We start from the raw sequence: 22,054 nt of genomic DNA on the forward strand, positions 1-22,054 counted from the left end.
ATGCTGTTAAAGGTATTGCAGGCAGTTGAGCCCCTTCCTTCAAACTCCCAAGACCTCTCCTCACTTTCCCCAGGTAGAAAAAAGTGGAGGGAGTTCTTCTGAAAGGAAAGGGTTAAAGAGATTTAAAAAAAAAAAAAATTAATAGATATTTGCCACAGAAACTTAATGAGAGGGAGCAGTGGTAAGGAGTCTGGAATCAAGACAGGAGAGTAGCACCAGAGGGTAGCAGGATACTTTTCATAATTATTTTAACACATTTCATTTTAAAATAATTAAAGGAATGTGAACGGTCAGAACTCCTACTTCGTATGTACTTCCAGGAGAACTCTCATAGCCTCAGATACAATGCAATTGCATCTTTTCCTGGTTTATAGCAAAACCTGACATAGCATCAAAATTACTAAGCATTTGGTTCATCCATTATGAAATTTGTTTTCTTTCATATACCTGATGGTGGCAGAGCCAGAGGGGATGGAGTGTACTGTGCACTTCACAGCCATGAAGCAAGTGGGCAAGGATAGGTAACAGAGTCATCAATATAAAGTAATAATTTGTTCACATCAGGAATTTGTAGAAGGTGTAGCAGCAATGTTTAGCTGAGATTGTTGACTTTTAGCTGACAGGGCTAAAGTGCAAAAGTTCTTGTAAGCAGTGTGACAGTCTCATTAGGACTGTGTTCTGTGCCTACTAATGAGCTTAAAAAGTTCTGGCAGTTTAAGTTTTGCAGAATGAGTGTTCTGAAAAAAAAAATAATATTTTTTACTTTAGACCGTATTATTTCTTGTAATTAATAATGTATTTTAATTACAGAAAGCTTGTCTACTTGTTAATTCTGAATTACAATATGTTTCTAGGTGTCACCACAGGAGTTTTGTGAGAAGATGTGGATTAATAGTACTTATTTTTGGAATTATGAGTGTGATGCACTTTCTGCATATGTGACTTTATGCAACAAGCACAACATCTGCATTAAATGGAGGACACCTGATTACTGTTGTAAGCAGATAACTATGTTCTATACCCCAATGTGGTTTTATACTGCTGCAGTGTTTAGTGATGAGTTAAAAATACATTTCTTTCTATTGTTATTGGAAGTAACATCTCATTCTACCACAGCATTAGTAAATCAGGGTACAAGTTCTTAAGATGTATTGTTTTAGTTGAAGTGTCCTGAATCAATTTTAATCTTGGTTGAATGAGTTGCTTACCTAAAGTATTGTTAAAAATATAAATGTATGCTTTCTATGATACACTACTCACTTGTTCTTACTAACTGTTTATCCAATGAAATGCTGAAAAAATAACAGCAGCAATCAATGTCCTATTTTTATGACTTGCAGCATTGAGTTGTCCTGAGGGCAAGGAATACCAGCCTTGTGTGCAACCCTGTGAAGCCAAGACATGCTTGAATAAATGGTTCTATGAAGATTCTTCCTGTTCCTATTTAAGGGAAGACTGTGTGTGTAAAAACGGCACTATTCTGCATAGAACGGACTCTGACCTCTGTATACCAGAAGAAAAATGTGGTAAGTGCAGCAGGAGAGAGTGGTTTTGTAGTTATGATATTAACCACAGCTCAGTGTAAGCGATATTTAAGTTCTGTGTCAGTCCTCAGTAAGTTTGAATCTGGTACAGCTCCCTTCCACAGAGCTTAGTTTTATCTCAAGCTACAGCAGTTTGTGCGTTCAGTTCACTTGGATTCAAGACCTAGTGCTGATGTACTTCTGTTGGGGAAAAATTATGGTCATTCTTCTGTAGCTCCCAGACTTTCTTTCCTGGAGCACTCAGGAAGGAATAGCATGAGTAGGTTCTTCCCCTTACACTCAGTATTTATTTTCACCCATAGGAAAGCATTTGTTCATTTGGGGGTTTTAAGATCATCATCTTTTCTTGGATTCCTTGATCATAATGCTCCACAGCACTCTTATTTTATGCAATAATTTTATATAATTCATAGCTGCTTGTAGGAAATCTGTGCTCTCTACTTGTTGAAGGGATATAATGTTTTTTCTCTCAGCATGTACAGATAACAAAGGACAACCCCGCTCTGCTGGGGAGATCTGGAATGGGTCCATGAGAGGCTGTTGCATGTACAACTGTTTAGAAAATGGAAGTGTTGTTGCTGTAGAACCTGAATGCAACGAGGATCCACCACCAGTCTGTGAAAGGGAAGGGGAAGTTATCGTCCATGTCATCGAAGAGAGAGCTTGCTGTCCAAAGAAAGTTTGTGGTATGTACCACGCTTGTTTTCAGTAACAGAAGCATAAGGTAAGTGCTTGACATTCAATGGCAGATGACAATCCTTAGACAGGGCTCAAGGTAATGTTTTTCAGAAGTTATTTTTAGGTACTTGTGGCTGGTTGGGCCAGCAAAGCAGGCTTCTTTTCTTGCTAAGAACTGACTCACTGAAATAATCTGTTTTCTCAAAAGTCCACTAGTGAAACAAAACTTCTGTTAAAAAATGAATTTTTAAGCTCTTGGGTGTAATTTCAAAAGAAATTGATAACTACTCGATGATAGAAATACCTTGGTAATTGGAGCTGTCATCAGAGCCTGTTTGCTTTTCTTATTAGTGCTTTGGTGTCAACAGCTGTGTCCTCTGACCTACTGCTGTTTCCCAAAAGCAGTATTCTGTGACCCAATCACGGAATACCAATATTCTGTCTAGCAATGGTTGTTAGAAAAAACAATAAGCTTATTGTTCCTAAAATGTTAAGCCAAAGATATACTTATTTCTTCATAACATCTTCAAGGAAAATGAGAAGAAATGGTCCATCTGACATGGTGCTTTTGCTCATTAGTTAGATACCTGTAACGGGCATTGTATTGTCAATTTGTTTAGGGAATATTTTCACTGGGACATTTTAGTTGACTTCATGTGTAGCAAGGAGAGCAAGTAAATACCTGCTTTAAGAGGGATGTAACTTGTGCTTGCACAGTGCCACATGAATAAAGCTATACCAGCCCTGGGTTGAGCTTGGAGGTCTACGTGATGGTATGGAGTGTACTTTAAGCTGACTTGGTCTGCTCTTAGTCTGAGGTTCTCTATACTAGATGGTATGAATATCTTGAGCTATAGGAACTACACTTGTATCTGTTCAACTGTGTCAAAATTGGTTGTGTTTTATCCCACAGAATGTAACGTGTCGTTGTGTGATGCCATTATTCCAACATGCAAACCCAATGAAAAATTAGTGGTAGGCTACAACCCCTTGTCCTGCTGTCCACAGTACCGATGTGGTAAGGGAAATACACAAACACAGTTACTGGGACATTTGCCACACTTGTATTATGTGCTGTAAGAAAAATTGCCTTACAAGTTGTTTTGATTGTTAACAGAATGGGACATTGTAAATATCACCAGGCAATGATTTTTTTTCACACTGTCCAATATTTTTTTGTGTTTTGTGTTACTTTTGATTTACAGTCAGTTGGGGGTATTTTGTTTTACTACGGAGATGAAGAATATCTTTTCTTTATCTTTTTAGTATTGTTCCTGTAACTCTTTTTAAAATACTGTTTATTCCACATCCTACAGAATGCGATCCTTCAGTTTGTTTGAATGCTTCCCAGCTGGACTGCAGAGAAGATCAATTTATTGTTGAAGCAAAACAAGATGATCCCTGTTGTTTCTCTTATCTCTGTGGTAGGAAGCCTCTAATATTTTTATGGATAACTAAGGAATAGTTAAGTATTTACAGAAACAGTTTATAGTTCTAAATCTAGTAACTTAAGCCAGGAATTCTTGGAGAGCTCAGTGAGACTTCACACAGGTCAGACTGACTGGAGCATGAATTATTCTTGGGTTTGGGGATCTTTTATTTCCAACATAATTTTGAACATCTTACTTGAACTTTGTTATGTATTTATATTTGAATGTCAATCTGTAAAAGTTCTGTTATCCAAGTAACAAACGTAATATGACTTGTTCTATAGTCTATTACATAGAATTCACATGTGCTAACTTTTTAATATTTAAAACTTTGTAAATGCCTGATTTTTTTTAAAAATTTAGTTTGTGAATCCTGTATTGAGCCTGTTCCTTTGTGTAATGAAGGGGAAATTCTCACTGTAGACCTTAATACCATACATTACTGTTGTCCTCATTACTACTGTGGTGAGTATAACTGTTGTCAGTTCAATACGTTACCAAATTTAGTAAAAATGACTCTGTGTGTGTGTGTAGATTTTGCTGATTCATCATTTAGGGTAGGCTTCAGATAGAGATTAAGAGATCTAAATGAGGGTTTCTGCATTTGAGGTGGGTTCAAAGTTCTTGGTATACTCAGTGGTGGTCTAACCAACCCAGTCAATGGAGTCTGGAGAGGTTATTTAGTTCACCAGACAGTGTATAGCTACTTTCAGGGTGATCTAAATATCAATATATTAATGTGGAACTGAATCTCATCCTTGGAGTGTAAATATACAATTGTTCATATATTAAAACACCTGTAATAAAACAGCTTCCATGTTGTTATTCCTCTGATGTACCATTCTTAGGCAGTTTCTTTGCAGTGTTAACTTTTAGGGGAAGGAGTAGGCCAAGGGTTTCATATACTGCTGGGTTGACTACTATTAAAAAATGAGCAGCCAGAAGAAAAATATTTGCAGTGTAACGTAGTCACTTTGCTATCCTTATAAAACACAGAAATTGTGCTGTATGTCCTTAACTAACGTCTATAAGCATAACTGCTTAGTTTAGATCAATGGAGTATTCCTGCATTAACTCTTGTCCTATTACAGTCTATGGGTAATTTCAATTAATTAAATTGTTTTCCAGTACGTTTGGAGCTTAGCGATTTTACTTCAGGTGGTTCCACGTTTTGGTCTTTTCCTTTTCTAGCACTTGCACTCACGTGAAAGTTTCTGCAGAGGCTTTTGTCACTGGTTTTGCCAACTTCTAGCAGCTAGAAAGTTAGTATGTGGTCTTTTTTCAGAGTCCCAGTAAGCCTCCTCTGATAAGACAGGCAAGTATTCTCTTGTTAAAGTCATCCCAGAAGGGCAGTTTCTCCCTGTTATCTTACACAAATGTGCTTTACAACAAAGCTGAGATGAAAAAAACCCACATATTTTTCCAAAAGCTGTGATTTTAGTTGTCTTTGGTACTTGGTATCAGCTTGAGTCACTGTGAAGTAGGAAAAACATGAAATGATTGCTGCGTGATGTTTTCTGAAAATTTAAACTTGTTCTAAGGCAACTAAAAGCACCTTTGAAAAGCTTGGTTTATTTTTCAGTTCCAAGTATAATTGAGATGCTTAAGAAACACAATGAAAAATTATAAAAAATGTCATTCTTTTTAGAGTAGTTTATCAAGAGAAATATAAGCTGGAAAATTCAAAGGAAATTTGAGTAAATTCTCATATCTGTTTTTTTCCCCCATTTAGTTTGTGATGAAAATCTTTGTTCTGAGCCTCCTATGAATTGCACAGATGACATGACACTTGTGAAGGAAAAAATACCTGGGCAGTGTTGTCCAGAATGGCACTGTGGTAATTATTACTTTATTCCTTAGTCACTGCTGTTAACAAAAGCTGACAATTAGCTGACTAATATGCTTTTCTTGTTCTCTTCTCAGAATGTAGCTGTGAAAATGCTACTATGCTGACCTGTAAATTGGTAAGCACTGTCCTTTAGATATTTTTATTAATAGTGTTCAGCCCTATTATACCTCCCTTTCCATTCCTTGCTTCAATCAGTTGTAAAGGGTAATAAGGCTGGGACTCTGCCTCAGTCCCCAGCTCAAGCATGTAACTCCATCAAGTTTCTGCACAGCGCTGTAAACTATTCCCTGGGGAAATTTCACTTTCTGTGTTTTAAGATGTCAAAAGAAGAAAAACAACTGTAATATTATTCTGTTCAATGTCGACTCGAAACAATATGCTGGGAAGTTCTGCCATGTAAATAATTCCTAATTGTTTTTAATAATTAATGAGGGATGAGCTTTATGATCATATGTATAATCTGAGAAATGTGTTATTTTGTTAATCATTTATGCTTTTTATTAAAATGATTTAACATTATTGAATTTAGCTGATATAAGAAATCATAAATATTTTGCTCCTCACATACTTTCTCATAATAGGGACCGTGAACTGGAAAATAATTATGAATGAATGTTCAAACTGCCATTATTACCATAGTGACAGGGATATTTTCCCTATCAAATGCCTGTAGCTTGTCCTTTTCTTCCCCTTCTGTGAAGACTGCATAATGTGAAGTCTAAACAGGAGTTGCAAATTTGTATAGTTTTCACCCATCTTTTGGAAGAAAATTCACAGAAGCCAGTCTTTTGCTAATATGTTTATTATTGAAATAACTTTGTATCTCAGGAAAAATTGCTGTTTAACCGCTCTGCTGTTTATATCCATTCATAGAGAAAATGAAGTGCTTTGCTCCTGTTTAAAGAGATAAATACATTGAATAACTCTGAACATGCTCCTGTTTCTTGAGTACATTGCAATTTTTCTCTTTTATGAAAGAAAGGGTGGAAGTGATGAAAGTAATATTTTACATTTTTAGAGAAAAACTGTCTGTTTAGCACTACATTTAATTGTGCATGACTTTGCAAACTCTTTTATCTTTTTATACTCAGGGAGAAGTTAAAAAAATAGATAGTAGTGTTGACAGCGCTTGTGGATGCACTCACTACATTTGTGGTAACTTTTTCATATTCCTATCTGTTTGGCTTAGTTTTTAGTAAAAAGGGCATGTAAAGAAAGCAGAAATAGGACCATAATAACCTTCTCAAACATAAACACTCTTTTATCTTGATTTTATGGGTGTCTACCTAGTTATGCAATTATGCTCTCTCTTCTGAATATGATGCTTTGTCTGCTAACCCATGCATTTTGTGTCTGTTCTGGGGGGGCGTAGGAGTGTCGTAAAACTGCCCCTGGTTTCAGAGTCAGGTACTGTCTCTCTGGTGAAAGGCAGGTAGGAGGCAGGTTGTGAACCTTAGCCAAGTGTGAGCAGTGTGACTGCTCCTAGTCCACTGTTGAGCACAAATGAGACTACATCTCACATCAGAGCGACAGACCTGTCAAGCCAGCACGAGGGTTAGGTGCCCGATCTTCATTCAGATCAGACCTCTGCTCCCTTCCCTCACTCAGCTACCCCGTGCAGACTGGGTTTCAGCTATACTGTGCATGGGGGTGCTTGAGGTACGCTGCAATCCTGACTGCAGCCCAGGCTAAACTACCTCCAGGAGCAAAGCACACACTTTACTGTACATTGCTGTCCCACAGGTAATTGTAGACATACTAGTTTAATTGACAGAAAAGCGACATTTTGTGATGTGCAGAATAATTCATGTGTACTAAGCCCAATGTTAAATACTAGAACTCTTTAAAAATAAGAACAACAGATTTTTTTTTTTTTACTTCCATAGTAGGAACACTATCAGTTTTATGCACTTCTGCATTTTGTAGCATTTTCTTAAGCTCAATTATACCTCCTCCCTCCCCTGTTTAGTAACTAAAACCACAAACCAATCAAGTCTAAAAGTTAGAAAACTTTTGCAGAGCATAAGACTTTGCCCTACTTTTGTCTTCAGTGATTCTGTTAATTTGGTTGATGATTTTTTTTCCCCCTCTGATAACATTTATTTCTTTTGGTGTTAGAGAAGGATGATGTGTGCATCTTCCAAGAGGTCACAGTACTGAATCCTGGACAGTCAGTGATTCAGCACTTGGATGGAGACCTTTGTTACACTGTACAGTGTTTACAAGAAAAAGATCAGAACACAGGATACAACGCTATGCATTTTACAATGGTGAACTGTTCTCAGCAATGTGAAGCTGTGAGTATTCTTAAAATATCGGAACGATGCAATTTGTGAACACAACTACACAATTAGGATAAAAGTCAAAGTGAAGAATTTTGCTAGTCCTGTTTGCTCAGCAAGAACTTGAGAATTTAACAGTGATGATGTTTATCTTGTGTCTCCAGGATTATTTTGAGAGGCAATTTCTAGCAGCATACGTAAGCATATCCATCCATCCATCCATCCTTCCATCCGTATATTGTTTCTCATGGTATTTTTAATTTTAGAAATCAATGAATTTTCATATAGTGTATGTTTAAAACATACTTTTTTTTTCTTTCCTTTCTTTCCAGCATCAAATATATATTCCTTCCTCCAGTCACCAGGCTTGTTGTGGTACCTGTCAAAATGTGTCCTGCCCTGTTCGTACCGAGAATGGAACACTAATTGCGTATGAGGTAAGTGCCTCTGGACAGAGATAGAAAATAACTTCAGTGATACAATAAACAGGTGTCTAACAGTCACTTCTTAGTTAACTCATGCTGTGAGTCTTGCTTCCTACCTCCTTACTGCTGGTTACACACTTAGGGACTATTTATGGTATATGATAGGAAAAAAGTATGTTTGTTTACAGACCTGCCATTTCACAATAGGTGAATCACAGAATCATAGAACCATAGAATGGTTTGGGCTGGAAGGGACCTCAAAGATCATCTAGTTCCAACCCCCCTGCCATGGGCAGGGACACCCTCCACTAGACCACATCGCCCAAAGCCCCATCCAACCTGGCCTTGAACACTTCCAGGGATGGGGCATCCACAGCTTCCCTGGGCAACCTGTTCCAGTGCCTCACCACCCTTGTCATGAATAATTTCTTCCTAATTTCTAATCTAAATCTACACTGTTTTAGTTTAAACCCATTACCCCTTGTCCTGTCACTACACTCCCTGACAAACAGTCCCTCACCATCTTTCCTGTAGGCCCCTTCAGGTACTGGAAGGCTGCTCTAAGGTTTCCCCGGAGCCTTCTCTTTTCCAGGCTGAACAACCCCAACTCTCTCAGCCTGTCCTCACAGGAGAGGTGCTCCAGCCCTCTGATCAGCTTTGTGGCCCTCCTCTGGACTCTCTCCAACAGCTCCATGTCTCTCCTGTACTTGGGCCCCCAGAGCTGGATGCAGTACTCCAGGTGGGGTCTCACAAGAGCAGAGTAGAGGGGCAGAATCCACTCCCTCGACCTGCTGGTCACGCTTTTTTTGATGCAGCCCAGGACACGGTTGGCTTTCTGGGCTGCGAGTGCACACTGCCGGCTCATGTTGAGCTTCTCATCAATCAGTACCCCCAAGTCCTCCTCAGGGCTGCTTTCAATCCATTCTCTGCCCAGCCTGTAGCTGCGCTTGGGATTGTCCCGATCAGTGTGCAGGACCTTGCACTTGGCCTTGCTGAACTTCATGCGATTCACATGGGTCCACCTCTCAAGCCTGTCCAGGTCCCTCTGTATGGCTTCCCTTCCCTCCAGTGTGTCGACCGCACCACACAGCTTGGTGTCGGCAAACGTGCTGAGGCTGCACTTGATCCCACCTTATTTTATTTTATTGGTTGTAATATTTTCTACAGAGATGTGCAAATGTCATGATTTACTTAAGGCTGAATGTGCTATAAGTGCAGGGTAGGGTTCAAATTGTAACTCTAAGTCATATACTATGATTTAGATGATTTGGGAGCTTCTGAGTTCACATTAGGACTCCTACGTCACCCTCTTCCCAGGGCCACTTTTCATTCTAGTTTCTGCAGAAAGGAAGTGTGCAAACTGAAGCACTAGGGTTCAGGATCCTGATGGTGTGTTCCAGCATCCACGTACAAGGAAATTTAGATATGGCCAAGACTTGGTTCATTCTTCCCATGGCTCTTGGAGCAAAAGAAACTATCAGAATTTTTTGCTGGCACAGAGCCCTTTCGTTCTGCACTATGACAGCTATGCTGAGCAGCATGTTGGGTACTAGACCCATGGATGCAGGGAGGAGTAGCTACTGGTAGTAAGAGGATGATCCTTACCTTTGCCGCCTATGAGTCGTCTGCAACAAACTTTCCACTCCAGTAGGTACTACAGCATGAGGGCACCACTTCTACAGACATTTGAGGTTGGAGATAAAGCTGAAATGTATTGTTTTTCCTGACAATGGTTTTGGTTTATATATTCAGGAAGGAAGCACCTGGAGCTCCAACTGCACCAACTACAAGTGTGCAAAGACTGCTGTGGGGGCTATCGTACTGGGATCAAGTGTTGTCTGTCCTCCTTTTAATGACACTGAGTGTACAAAGGTTTGTACTTTGGGTGAGGTAAGTGACAGTAACTGATCTAGAGTTTGGTGTACACTGGAAAATGCATGCATACCTCATGCACTGTTTGTAAACTGAAAAAATGGTAAGTAAAAACATGTGAGCAATTTACAGTCTTGTTTTCTATGTTCCTGTTTTTGCTTTTTGACTGACAAAATATCTGTGAGGAGTATGGAAGTTTGTTTTGGATCTTAATGATGACTGATTTTAAAGTATTGTGGAACAGGAATCACACTTGAGATACCACTATATAAAGTGCTAATCACTATGTCTTTCTTTAGCTTGGAATAACACTTTGCCAAGTTTGTAGTACATATACACTAAATAAATTGGATCAAGGAATTCAGAAATGCTGCAGATTAAAGTCGGCTATATTAAAAATACCTTAAGCTGTGCAAAGATGAGAAAGATGAGAGAATAACACTATTATCTTTTAAATTAAACTTTATATAACATAACAAAAATATCTATCATACAAGAAAGCGTATCTACCTACATCAGATATCTAAAAATGTAGATTTGGCATACCCATATAAACTGGTTTGAAGAATGTGGATGCTTCATGTTCATTACATATTCGTTTACAATTTTAATTTCTAATTTAATACTTCTCTATACCACCTCTTCTAATTCTTGCACTTGCTGTACACCATATATTTAACATAAGCTACAAATAATAATAAAATAAATATCCACGTAGAGAGGGTAAGTACCATTGCTGCTTTGACTACAGATTATAAATTTAGCACAAGTCCTACTTATCCATTGAATTCATTTAAAAAAGTCCCTATCTCTTCCAATGCTGAAGAAGGCATTCTATCTAAAATTAATGCTTGTTCTACTTTGACTTTATGCTTGAGTTTCTTCCTTGAAACCCTTTTGTCTATTAGGATCTTTCCTTAGTAATAATGGTTAAGATTTTAAAGAATGGAACCCTAAAATTAACTTCCTGACTTAGTCTGACCTATTTTGCAGAGATACTGAGCATAGGCTTGAGCCAGTAGCCAAGGAGAAAGTTCTTCTGACAGGCAGCTCAGGATAATTTAGGAACATAGATTTAAGAGCTGAGTTTAAGTGCTCATTTAGGAAGTTCTTGAACAACTTATTCAGTATTTTTTCTGTAATGAGATAAAAAATGCATGCTATCATGAAAAGATGGAAGCTTAAAAATGCCTTTTGTCTGTTGTTATCGTAAGAGTGCTGGTTATGTTCAGTTGTCTGTTTGATATGCAGTTCTGGGCTATGCATTAAAATTGTGGGCGCGTGTTTCTTGCTTGCACCCATTCTGTCAGATTCTGACAGCCTCTCTGTCTCTCTCTCCCTCTCATGCTGTCTTTCAATTTCAAAAGGACATTTTCTTCACTTTCATACATTTCTACTTTCTAGCTAACGAGCAACTTCAGAAGAAATCAATAACAAAGACTATAATTGAGAAAAAGAATTGAGCACACCTGAAATTCTGCAGTTAATGTTCTCTTTCAAAAGTGTGTATATACACATATATTGTTAATTTCCTCCTTGGCATATCAACAGTGTAAATACTTTTACATCATCAGCAAAGTTGGATGCATTAATTTTTTAAACTATCCTAATAAATCTCAGTGGTGGGGAAATAGATGGTAGTGGATGATACAAAAAGATGCTCATAGAAACTAAGTGGTTTATTCAAAGGAGACCAGATCAGATCAGATAAGCAGCGATGAGTTCATTTTTATGTGAAAGAATTTGTGAACCAAATCTTCAGCTGATCATATCTGTGTAATTCTTTTGATTTCAGTGGTACTATTTTTTATTAGTTGGACATCTTTAAAGCATGGAATGTCTTGAGATACAATTCACCTTTGCATTGAACACAGTCTTTTTTCATATATTCTCCTTTTATTTTCCTAGAATGGAGGAATTGTGCAGACCTATAATGACGGCTGCTGCAAGACCTGTAAGTGATGAAGGCTGCAATACGTGCTAGTTTGGCTTCGGTTTTGGAAGGCTTGTTTTTTAACCTCAGTTGCTGGGACTTAAAGAAGGAAAAAGCATGCAGTCCCCCCACAAATCACATAAAATTGTAATAGTGACCTAACTATTCCTATTAAAAGGTCTTGCTTCATTTGGCTGCTGACTTGGTGATTTTTAACATTATTGTTCTGGAGTATAACCAACTCTCTCCATCTGTGGAAGATGAAAAGTTATTTCGATTAAAATAATGAAAACATTCTCTTTATTGCTAAGCTGATTCTAAAATATTGCCTATATTATTTTCACCATAAAAAAATAAGGATTTCCTCCTCTAAAATTGATTCCTAATTCGATGACATTTTGAAATACATCTCCAAACATGCTAATTTATTCTGTATCACTAGTATGTATTTTCTAGAGCCAAAATACTGGAATATATATATTTTTTTTTAAATCCCAAATGAGGAAAAGTAATAGTAATACTGACATTAGTAACCTTTATATAAAATTAACTTTTTAATACCTGGGAATACATTCACATTTTCTGAGTGTGTAACTTTAAAATATGATTAATTGTGATGCAAGCTTATAATAAAGTTTCATAATTTATGCAATTTTAAAAGTTGATTGAGAACAAACTGATTTCCTCTGTAGTTTTGACTGGGAAAGGTTTTATTATCAAGGTATATAATTATGTATACATAGAAATAAAACACTTTTGTGTAAAACTAATTGTGTAGAGCAAGAACTTGTTGAATGCCACTGAAAATTCCCCCCCTTCTTTTTGGCCTTTTTTGTGTTTGTTAGACTTAAAATATATATGCAAATTAATATTTGGAATTTTTTTAGACAAAACTTTACTTAATAGTATTGAATAGGAAGTCACAGACTCATAACCATATATTGCACAGTTATTAAATAAAATTCAGAAGTGCAATGTATTGTAAATTACTTTTGGCGATATAAGGGAAAATGTTTGTATTTATCTAATACAGAACCACACTCAAGTTTCCAAGTTACGTAAAGCTTTGAAAGTGAACTGCAAGTATTGCTGTTCTATTGTACCCAAACCATAGAAAATAAAAGCTATTTTAATACAACGGATTACTTTTTTAAATGAGAATCAGCAAAGTAACACACCAGAATTGTGCTAAAATCTTATTAATTGATATTCTTTCTCTAATGTGATAAGCTATGTTGAAAAATATTTAATAAACCCCCCCAAATTAGGTTGGATTTATTTAGAAAATTAGTCTAAAGAATTAATGGCTCCTGGTTTTCTGTTGACCAGGAAGATTTATTATTTTGGCTGTATTCTGTGGCCTCAGGAAAGGCAACGTTATACTTCAGAAATACTTGCTGAGGTGGCTGCTAAAACCCCAGATATAATTCATACAGTTATATGCTCTTTTATTTTTATTTTGTTTTATTTTTAACTGAAAGCATGTGCCCTGTGGTGAAGCAGTTAAAAAGAGTACTTCTTATAAATAGAGCTTGCAACACCTTGGGGTTTTAATGGGAACAAATAATCTTTCTGAAAGAGCTTGATTCAGTGCATGCAAAGTGAGTGCATATATTTAATTCTTACCTTGCCATAGAGAGACTCATTGCAAAAGTTTGGTTTACAAGGTAGCATCATTCCAGTTTTGCGTTAACCAGGACAGTAACAAAGTTTAGGCCATCTTTAGTGAGATCTAAAGTAGCTGCAGAGTTTCTAAATTTGGAAGACTAACAGGAAAGCTCGTCATCTTTTGCTAAAAGAAAAATTGCAGTTGGCAGTGTAAGAATTAATGAAATGTCATTTATATAAAAATGTTTTTATTTCATGAGAAACTTATATTCCTAATGATTCTGCCAGGTTCTGGATTGGGTCTATTACCCTTTGCCATTAGTCCAGTAGTGCCTACTGATAGTATTAATTGTGAACCAGGTATTATTTTTAATAATATATTTTCTTTTTTTTAATAATAGTGTAAGCACTGCTTGATATATGCATATAGCTTGTCATCATCGTTAAATGTTACCATGCAGTTAATGGTACTGGGCCTGATACTGAGAGATGCTGATCCCCTGTTGGCCTCCCAGATCAGTGGTCTTCTAAAGACTGGTTAGGGTTCACTGCTCAGCACCTGTCAGCATTAGGTTCATCCACTGATGGTATATGCCGCTGATGGTTCTTCCTCCTGTTCATCTCTGAAATTGGTTTTGATACGTGAACTTACTGTACAGAGTAGTTGTAATAAGAAATGTTACTTAAAAAATATCATCATCCTGAATACTGTTATCAAGAGATTCTAAATCTGATCCCAGGTCTCTGAATTTAATGACTGAACTGTTTTTGCCTTACATTAGAGCAAGAGTGTGCATTACGGCCTGGTCTCACCTTTGCAGACATGGATTTATGCTGTATTTCTTCTTTGTCACAAACAACATGTTTTACAAAGTTATGAAAATATTGGGGAGGGAAAAACATACAACTACAATCACATGTTAATAAATACTCTTTACACCACAAATTACAGAACGTTACAGAACTGTTACATTAAGACCGTAATTCTTTGCTTTTAACGGTAGGTAAGTCACAGAAACTCCTTACTCAAATAAGGAGTGAGTAACAAAAGCACACCTGATACTGAATGCAGATCTTCCTGACAGTCGAAGGTGGGAGAGAGAAAAGTATAGCAGCAGAGTTTTCATTAGACGTCAGCATCTCATATGCTGAAATGTTGTAGATCTCTCTCTATGACTTGTAGAAGTACAAAGGTTGCATTATCTACACATATTCATGCTGGCAAGCGCTTGCTGCTGGAAATATCACAGCCCTTCTTTTTCTTAAGTGTTGCTGAGGAAGGAAAACCCAGATGCTGTAGGATAACTGCTTCGATCCTACAGTGATCTGCTAGTTCAGTAACAATCTTGTCTGATCGTGCAATGCGCAGATTAAAATCTAGCTGTACTCTGCAGCCAGCCTAATTTTTAATTACCCACTGGAGCTGTGGTTGCAGAATATCTTGGTGACTCAGAGCTCATTTATCTTACGAAAGTGCTCGCAAGCTTCTGGGGAAGAGAAAAGTTGTTCTTTTTGTGTACACCAAACCATGAAGGCATGTGCTGAAGGTGGAGAAACTCTGCTGAATATTGCTTATTATTTTATGTGCTGGATGTCCAGAATGGCACCATAGCAAAACTAATAGATGATTTTGATGGGAAGTGAAATAGCAGACCTAAATAACTGCTGCGACACAGATAGTAATAACAGTCTGATATGGAGTGCAGCATTAAAGATTGTATGTTTAATTGTTTCAGTATTATATCATGATTTTTATTATATTAAAAATGGCTTTGCACTGTACAGCTTTATTTTTCAAATAGATGAAAAAACTTCCTATCAATATCTCCCAGAATGTACTTAAAAATGTAGTAGTTCCCTAATCTTAGATCCATCTGCCGACTCAGTGCTACACGCTTCAGTTCTTGTGGTAAAAACTGCACCATATTTAGCAAATATATGCATCTTTCTCTTTCAAAGCTTCCTTGAGGAACTGAAATTATATAGTTCTATTTAAATGGTAAAGATACAAAATGCCATCAAGGTTGTAATCACATTCACAGCTTTACCTTCCCAAATGTTAAGTTCTGAAAATTTTCTAAAATGCAGAATCAAAATCTTATTTACAGTCAATATTCCTATTAAAACAGAATTAATTCTAATACTGTTCAAAATTGCTTGCGACATCTTTTTTCTAATTGCTTATATTTGTCTTGCCATATGTGCAATTTAAAATCATACTAATATTTTAATATTTATAAAATCTGTATAGCTTAATGGGCCACTTGATGCCCCATATGTGCCAGCTGTACAATTGATAATTCTGCACAGGAAGTATTTATTAATACATAAGATTTTTTTTCTAAAAAATTATTTAATTATGGAAGTAATAGTTTAAGTGTGTACATTAATGAAAACAAAGTATAATTATTAAAATTGTTTTAATAGATTCACTTTTTAAGTAGCAAATACAATACAAAAAATGTATTGATTCAGTATGCATTTTCTGTATTTTATCAGGCAAAAAGGAAGAAAGGATTTGCCAGAAAATGACAATCAGGACAACCATAAGAAAAAATGACTGCATAAGTCAAAGCCTGGTAAGCATATAGGATCTGTGTTTGATGCTGGGCCTATGGCATATCCAATCAAGTATTAAGAAGTGGGTTATAGCTATCAACAAGCAATAAAAATGCTGCTGTCTTCTCAAAAGCAGACCTTTGACCCTAGGGATGTTACCCTTCTTGTAAATGGAGTAAAATTTGATGTTCCTGTGGCTGAAAGACTGAGCCCTCCTACCTGGAAAAACTTCAGATTTCAAATGAAAAGTATACATCATAATTGCTTGTAACTAACAGAGGCATTGAACACTTCACCATGAAATATCCCACTCTAAAAGAGGAGTAGAAATGCTTCCACTTAGGACGTGATGGAAGCACTGCTGCATTCCTCTTTGAAGACCTTTACTCTCTGGGTGTCTCCTCCTCCACATAGCTTGTGTCTCCATATCATAAATTCATGATCCCATTTATTTATGGGTCTGCTTAAGACATCTTATTTCTCAGCTTTGGTGTAGCCCCACCTACAAAAGCCAGGTAATCCAGTGCTCAGAGGAGAAGCAATCAACACAGTATCTTGAGACTTCCAGAAGGCCTCTGGTAAAATTCTGTTGAAAAGCCTAAACAGTCATGAGGGAAGAAGCAAAGTATCATCACAGATTGAAAGCTGACCAGGTTAATTTCCATCCTGATAGAAGGTCAACAGTGACATGCCCAAAGTTAAACAGCAGAAGTAAAAGTGTGTGGTGTATTTATTTAGTTTTAGGAGACAGGTTGGTAATGAGGGAGTATAAATATGTAGATGAAATTACAGTTATTTGCCATACTTAAGAGGAGAGAAAACTGCGGAGACCTTCACAGTTACTTCAAAAAACTAGGTTAAGGGACAGCAATATAACAAAATAAAGACGTGGTGTTGACTAAAGCAAAGAATATTAGAAAGAAAGATTTAGCCAAACCTCATAGGTTTTTGAGCTAGTTGAAAATGACCTTGCCCTTGCATCCAGTTCCATGAAAACCTCTGTTAAATGCTCTCCTGCAGACAGACAGGCTAACAAATAGTTATCACATTTAGGGAACAGGATAGGGAGTGGAAACAAACACATTCTAGTCTCTCTTACGAGCCAATGGTGCAATACTGTTGAGGGTGCTCTCCGCAGTTATGGTCCCTCTACATTCCTGCAGAAATAGAGAGGGTTCAGAGAAGAGCAACAAGAATGTTGGCCAGCTCATTCCATGAATGGCCCAACAAATGAAGCCTTCCTTTTTATGACTTTCTATTGTAGATTCTTGGTCTTTCCTTCCCTCTCTACTCACCGTCCAAAAAGACCCACCCCCATCCCACTCCCTCTGTATTACAACCCTCGTTCCCCAGTATTTTCTTGTTCCCCATTTCCTTGATGGCTGCCCACCCTTCCCACAGTTCAGATTCCCTTACCTTTCACCCAGAAGTACCTCCTGATTTTCATGTCCTCAAAATCTCTCCAGCTCCCCCACTGCAAAGACCCTGGCACTCTTTCAGTCGCGTGATTTTGGCCCATCAAATGGCGGTTCAGCTACGGCTGGTTTGGAACTACATATGCGTCCTTTGGCCAGATTAATGCTGTCAAACTTTGGATAGGGCTAAGTATGATTACATTTAATTAATTAATACCTGAGATTATTAGGGCTTAGGACAAGGTCTTTTTTCTCCGGTCAAATTTCAGGAAAGCTGTAAGAGTAACCTTTTGGTCTAATTCGTTTGGATATGGCCCATTTGTTCACAGACTGTTTGGAAGGCAGTGGACCAAATCATCTTTCATACACCTCACTTGCATAAGAAATCATTTAAAACTATCACAAAAAGAACTAGATCTAGTATGGCCATTCTCGATTTCCCAGCATATCAACTCTACTTAAGTTTTAATTCAAAAGTATTGATTTCTTTTCTGTCAGAGTATCAACTAAGAAAACTCTTCATGTAATGTAAGAGTGAGAGAAAGCGTTGCTCTGCTGAAGTCTAGAGAACAAATAATTTTATACCCAGCCTCTGCTCGTGCTGGTTTGTTACAGCATCTACTTTTTGGATATATTTGTTACAGTGGTAACACCGCTAATATTGGTGTGCCCTTAGTCACAAGCAGCATGAATAAGAAAAGGAAAAGCTTTTGCACTCATATGCTTTTTGTCTTGAACCTTCAAGGAGAAGGATAGACTTTCCTTCGTTTTGCATAGAAGAATTTCATTTTTCAGCAGTGAACATGAAAAGAACATGAATTTAGCTATGCTGTTTTGAAGTTATTAATTAGTAAACTAGAGACTCCATTTTGGTATCCACAGCACAACATTTTGCTCAAGGTTAAGACAGAATACATGATTAAACAACCCCAAAAAAGTTTAATTAAAAAAAAAAATTATTAAAAATGTGTCTACACTTAGAATGAATGAATTTCAGAAGATAAAATCAATTTTAAGACCAGAGTCCTTTTCGAATGTAAAAATGGATTTTAATCACAAAAAAGTTTGAAAAGTAATTTATTTATAACAAAATTTGAGATGTCTAATTTCAGTTCTTATTTTACTCATAGATAAATGTGGCTTCTTGTGATGGAAAATGCCCATCTGCAACAATTTTTAATGTCAATATTGATAGCCATTTAAGATTCTGTAAATGTTGTCGAGAAAATGGAACACGAAATCTGACTGTGCCACTACGCTGCTCAGGAAATGGCACTGAAATTATGTACGTCATTCAAGAGCCTATAGACTGCTCATGCCAATGGAACTGAACATCACTGTGGAAAAGATTTAATCGGATGAATTAAAATGCATTTCCTTTCACCAGATTCTAGTTTTTGACCTTGGATGGCTGTAGTACTCTGCAGGGAAAAAAAGCCCACATGTCCTCAATTATGCTTTATAATGTAACTTCTCAAAAATTTAGCAATGATGATGTTGTTCATTGTTCTTCAAATGTTCTTTTTAAATATCAGTATCTATAGAAATAAAAATATAAATCCTTTTGAACAAGGCATAATTTAGCCATCATTTATTTCTACTCAGTGTCTTTCCTATGAGCTGTTGAAAGCTGGTTAATGGCTGTGTTTCCAGTGTTTTAAAGTTTTGGATTGTGGCTACCTATCAAAGTTCAGAATTACTCGGTGGTTCTCTTCCTTTTACTTAGAAACTTCCAGTTAAGAACCATCACTGGTCCCATGTTTAAACAGGAAAGAAGCAGATTACGGTTTTGAGAATGACTGAAATAATTTATTAAAAAAAATAGTGGGTTCAAATGAAACATATTTTGTTCTTTAAGCTGTTGTCAATGACTGGACTCTGCTTACACTGTAAGTCACTGAGAAACACCATGACTCTGCTCTGTAAGTAACTGTAGTAAATATCCTGAGCATATAGTAGAATCATAATAATATCTTTAAACCTTAGACATTTATTTAATTTATATATATATATATTATAAATACAAAGCATGACTAGGCAATGGCTGAAGAATTCAAGCTCTTGTGCCTTTATTAAAAATATCTAAAAGCTCTTTCTGATATGAAGGATTCTATTTTATATCCATTTTTCAGTTTTCACAAATAAGAAATTGGCTGTCTACTCGCCGTAGTACAAGATTCTATGTATATATGTATTTATTAAAAAGACAGGATACTGCACATTTTAACTATTCATAATGGGTTTATTCCTTTGTTTTCCAGTTTGAAGATTTGTGTTCAGTATATTTTTATAAAATACATTAAAATTGTTTGGTTTTTTATAAATATTGAGATTTGGACTATTGACTGAATCTAGGATTCATAATTTTTGAGTCCAGGAGAAAAAAATCCAGGTAAAATATATGTTTTTAAGGGCTTAGGTGAGCTATTCATGTTCAATCAGGCTGTGAATGTCCATGATTCAGCACCTTAGACTGAATATACTTTCTCTTCTATTAAACATACTATATAATCTTATCTTATAAACTTAGGATACAATTTTAGGCTCGTTTTTAGACGATTACTTTGCTTTGTAAACCCACTGAATGAAACTGGTTTAAATGATGACAGTATTTTCCTTATCATGGAAATTGTTTCAGAATTAAAATTCTTGTCTGCAAGTTTGAAAACTTTTTAACAAACGATTTTTATTTCAAGGTGTCATCATTTAATTACAAAAAGGTGGGTTTATCACATTGGTTTACACAATGAAAAATAACCAATATAAAATTAAAAAAACCTTAAAATCTAAGGCTATTTGGCTACTTTGTGTGACAAATCTTTAAATGTTTGCTGTATTCAGTTTGATGGCTTATAAAGAAAAAATAGCATATACAGTGAAATCTGTCTTTACTAACAAGACTGTCGTGTACTCATCCATCTCCTTAATAATAGTGATGTGGTTTAAAAATTAAAGACCAGTCCATTGTATCAGCAGTAAAATATTTAAGCAATACAAAGAAATAGTGATCACCTAGTGATCAAAATAAAGTGTTGTTTTGAGAAGCATATGCTTCATTTGCATGTTCTTATGATTTGTATGGCAGATATTTCAAGTTGTGTTATATACTAGCGCCTAGGACCAAAATATTCTCTGATACTGCTGTCGGAATTTGTGTACAGAAACTTTTCATGCAGAAATGGAAATTAAATCATAGTCATAGCCTTAAAGATTGTGTACTCATACAGCAAATTGAAAGGACAACTTTAAAAAGAAAAATACATCCTTAGGGCCTTTTGATTTATGAACATAGAGATAGGAACCCTATGTTTGCATCAAGAGAGTTTGGCCCAAAACCTCTTAATTATTTTAGTGTTTGATAAAATACTGCAAGATAGCATTTTTCCATATAATGACTGAACACTTGATGTGTTTTGATTGAAGACCTGTGCTTTTTATAAGCATAGTTCTTTTCTAAGATTTAGCACTGTATTTGTAATTAAAGAGAAATTAATAAATATTATTTTGCAGACTGATAATAAATCTGTGTTGATGCAATTAATTTATGTGTGCCACTTAGACAAACCTGGCAATTATAAAAGCAGTTATGCTTAAAATTAACTCCATGATAACCTGGAATAGGAAAAACGGTATTAAAAGATCTTTTTCCCACTTCCCCAATTTGTTTTTTTTTAAGTGCAACAATCAGTAGGAACTGTGTCAGCATCCTCCTTGAAACCCACAGCACAATCTTACATCTTGAGCGAAGCTGGATATGGTGTAAGATTGCCTTTCATTTTACAATTAAACTTCAAATTCAGGCAGCATTGGCCTGGTCAGAAAGTGAACATTTATGAAAAGCTGTGAACCATTTTATGGACAGCCATCCACCCCCATTACCTCCATGCAGGTGACACTGACATAATGTGGTACGTTCTATGTCACGTGAACTAGCCCTCGCAGGCCTTCCAGCAGATAGCAGGTTTGAGTGAGCCCGCAGTGTGGCAGGACCTTTCTGATCAAAGTATTTGCTCTGTCTGTAACGTAAATGGAAATGTAGATGCAGTTGGTGGTTCTGTCTCAGTTTCCCCATCTCTCTTCACCTCTACATTCCTGCCTCAACCCCCGGCCTCGAACTGTGTGTAACCCTGTCTGCCCAGGCGTCTTGTGAGCTTTCTTTTCCAAAGAAAGCTGATCCAACTCACACCTAACCTCATTAAATACCAAAATTAATTAGTTTGTTTATTATTGACTGAAAGAGCTTTGATACCCACAGAGTTCCCTCCCTTCTACCTCCTCTAAAACTAAGACTTGAATAATTTCTACTCCCCTAAAAGAAATGTGGCTAGGAATGCATGCCTCTCAAACTCCCACACTGCTGACAGAAAATGCGAGGCACTGGGGAGAAGCTGGGTGCACGGCCGAGCGCACGCCTGACGCTGCAGTCCTGCCGCGCCCCGTCGCTTCCCCCATCCCTACC

General features: G+C 36.7%; 1 protein-coding gene across 1 annotated transcript in view; it reads left to right on the plus strand.

Moving 5' to 3' along the window:
• OTOGL (otogelin like) overlaps positions 1-19,650 on the plus strand; it is a 102,480-nt gene extending 82,830 nt beyond the window's left edge. The window contains exons 44-58 of the mRNA XM_054812800.1: positions 855-996; positions 1,341-1,526; positions 2,018-2,230; positions 3,136-3,240; positions 3,539-3,646; positions 4,016-4,117; positions 5,385-5,489; positions 5,576-5,616; positions 6,593-6,656; positions 7,620-7,798; positions 8,116-8,220; positions 9,961-10,080; positions 11,989-12,034; positions 16,121-16,200; positions 18,726-19,650. Coding sequence (XP_054668775.1) covers positions 855-996; positions 1,341-1,526; positions 2,018-2,230; positions 3,136-3,240; positions 3,539-3,646; positions 4,016-4,117; positions 5,385-5,489; positions 5,576-5,616; positions 6,593-6,656; positions 7,620-7,798; positions 8,116-8,220; positions 9,961-10,080; positions 11,989-12,034; positions 16,121-16,200; positions 18,726-18,926 — 1,797 coding nt within the window. The 3' untranslated portion in view covers positions 18,927-19,650. The remainder of the gene's footprint in view (positions 1-854; positions 997-1,340; positions 1,527-2,017; positions 2,231-3,135; positions 3,241-3,538; positions 3,647-4,015; positions 4,118-5,384; positions 5,490-5,575; positions 5,617-6,592; positions 6,657-7,619; positions 7,799-8,115; positions 8,221-9,960; positions 10,081-11,988; positions 12,035-16,120; positions 16,201-18,725) is intronic.
• The last annotated feature ends 2,404 nt before the right edge of the window (positions 19,651-22,054 follow it).

The sequence above is a fragment of the Grus americana genome, chromosome 1 (genome assembly GCF_028858705.1).
Source record: "Grus americana isolate bGruAme1 chromosome 1, bGruAme1.mat, whole genome shotgun sequence".
Lineage (NCBI taxonomy): Eukaryota > Metazoa > Chordata > Aves > Gruiformes > Gruidae > Grus > Grus americana.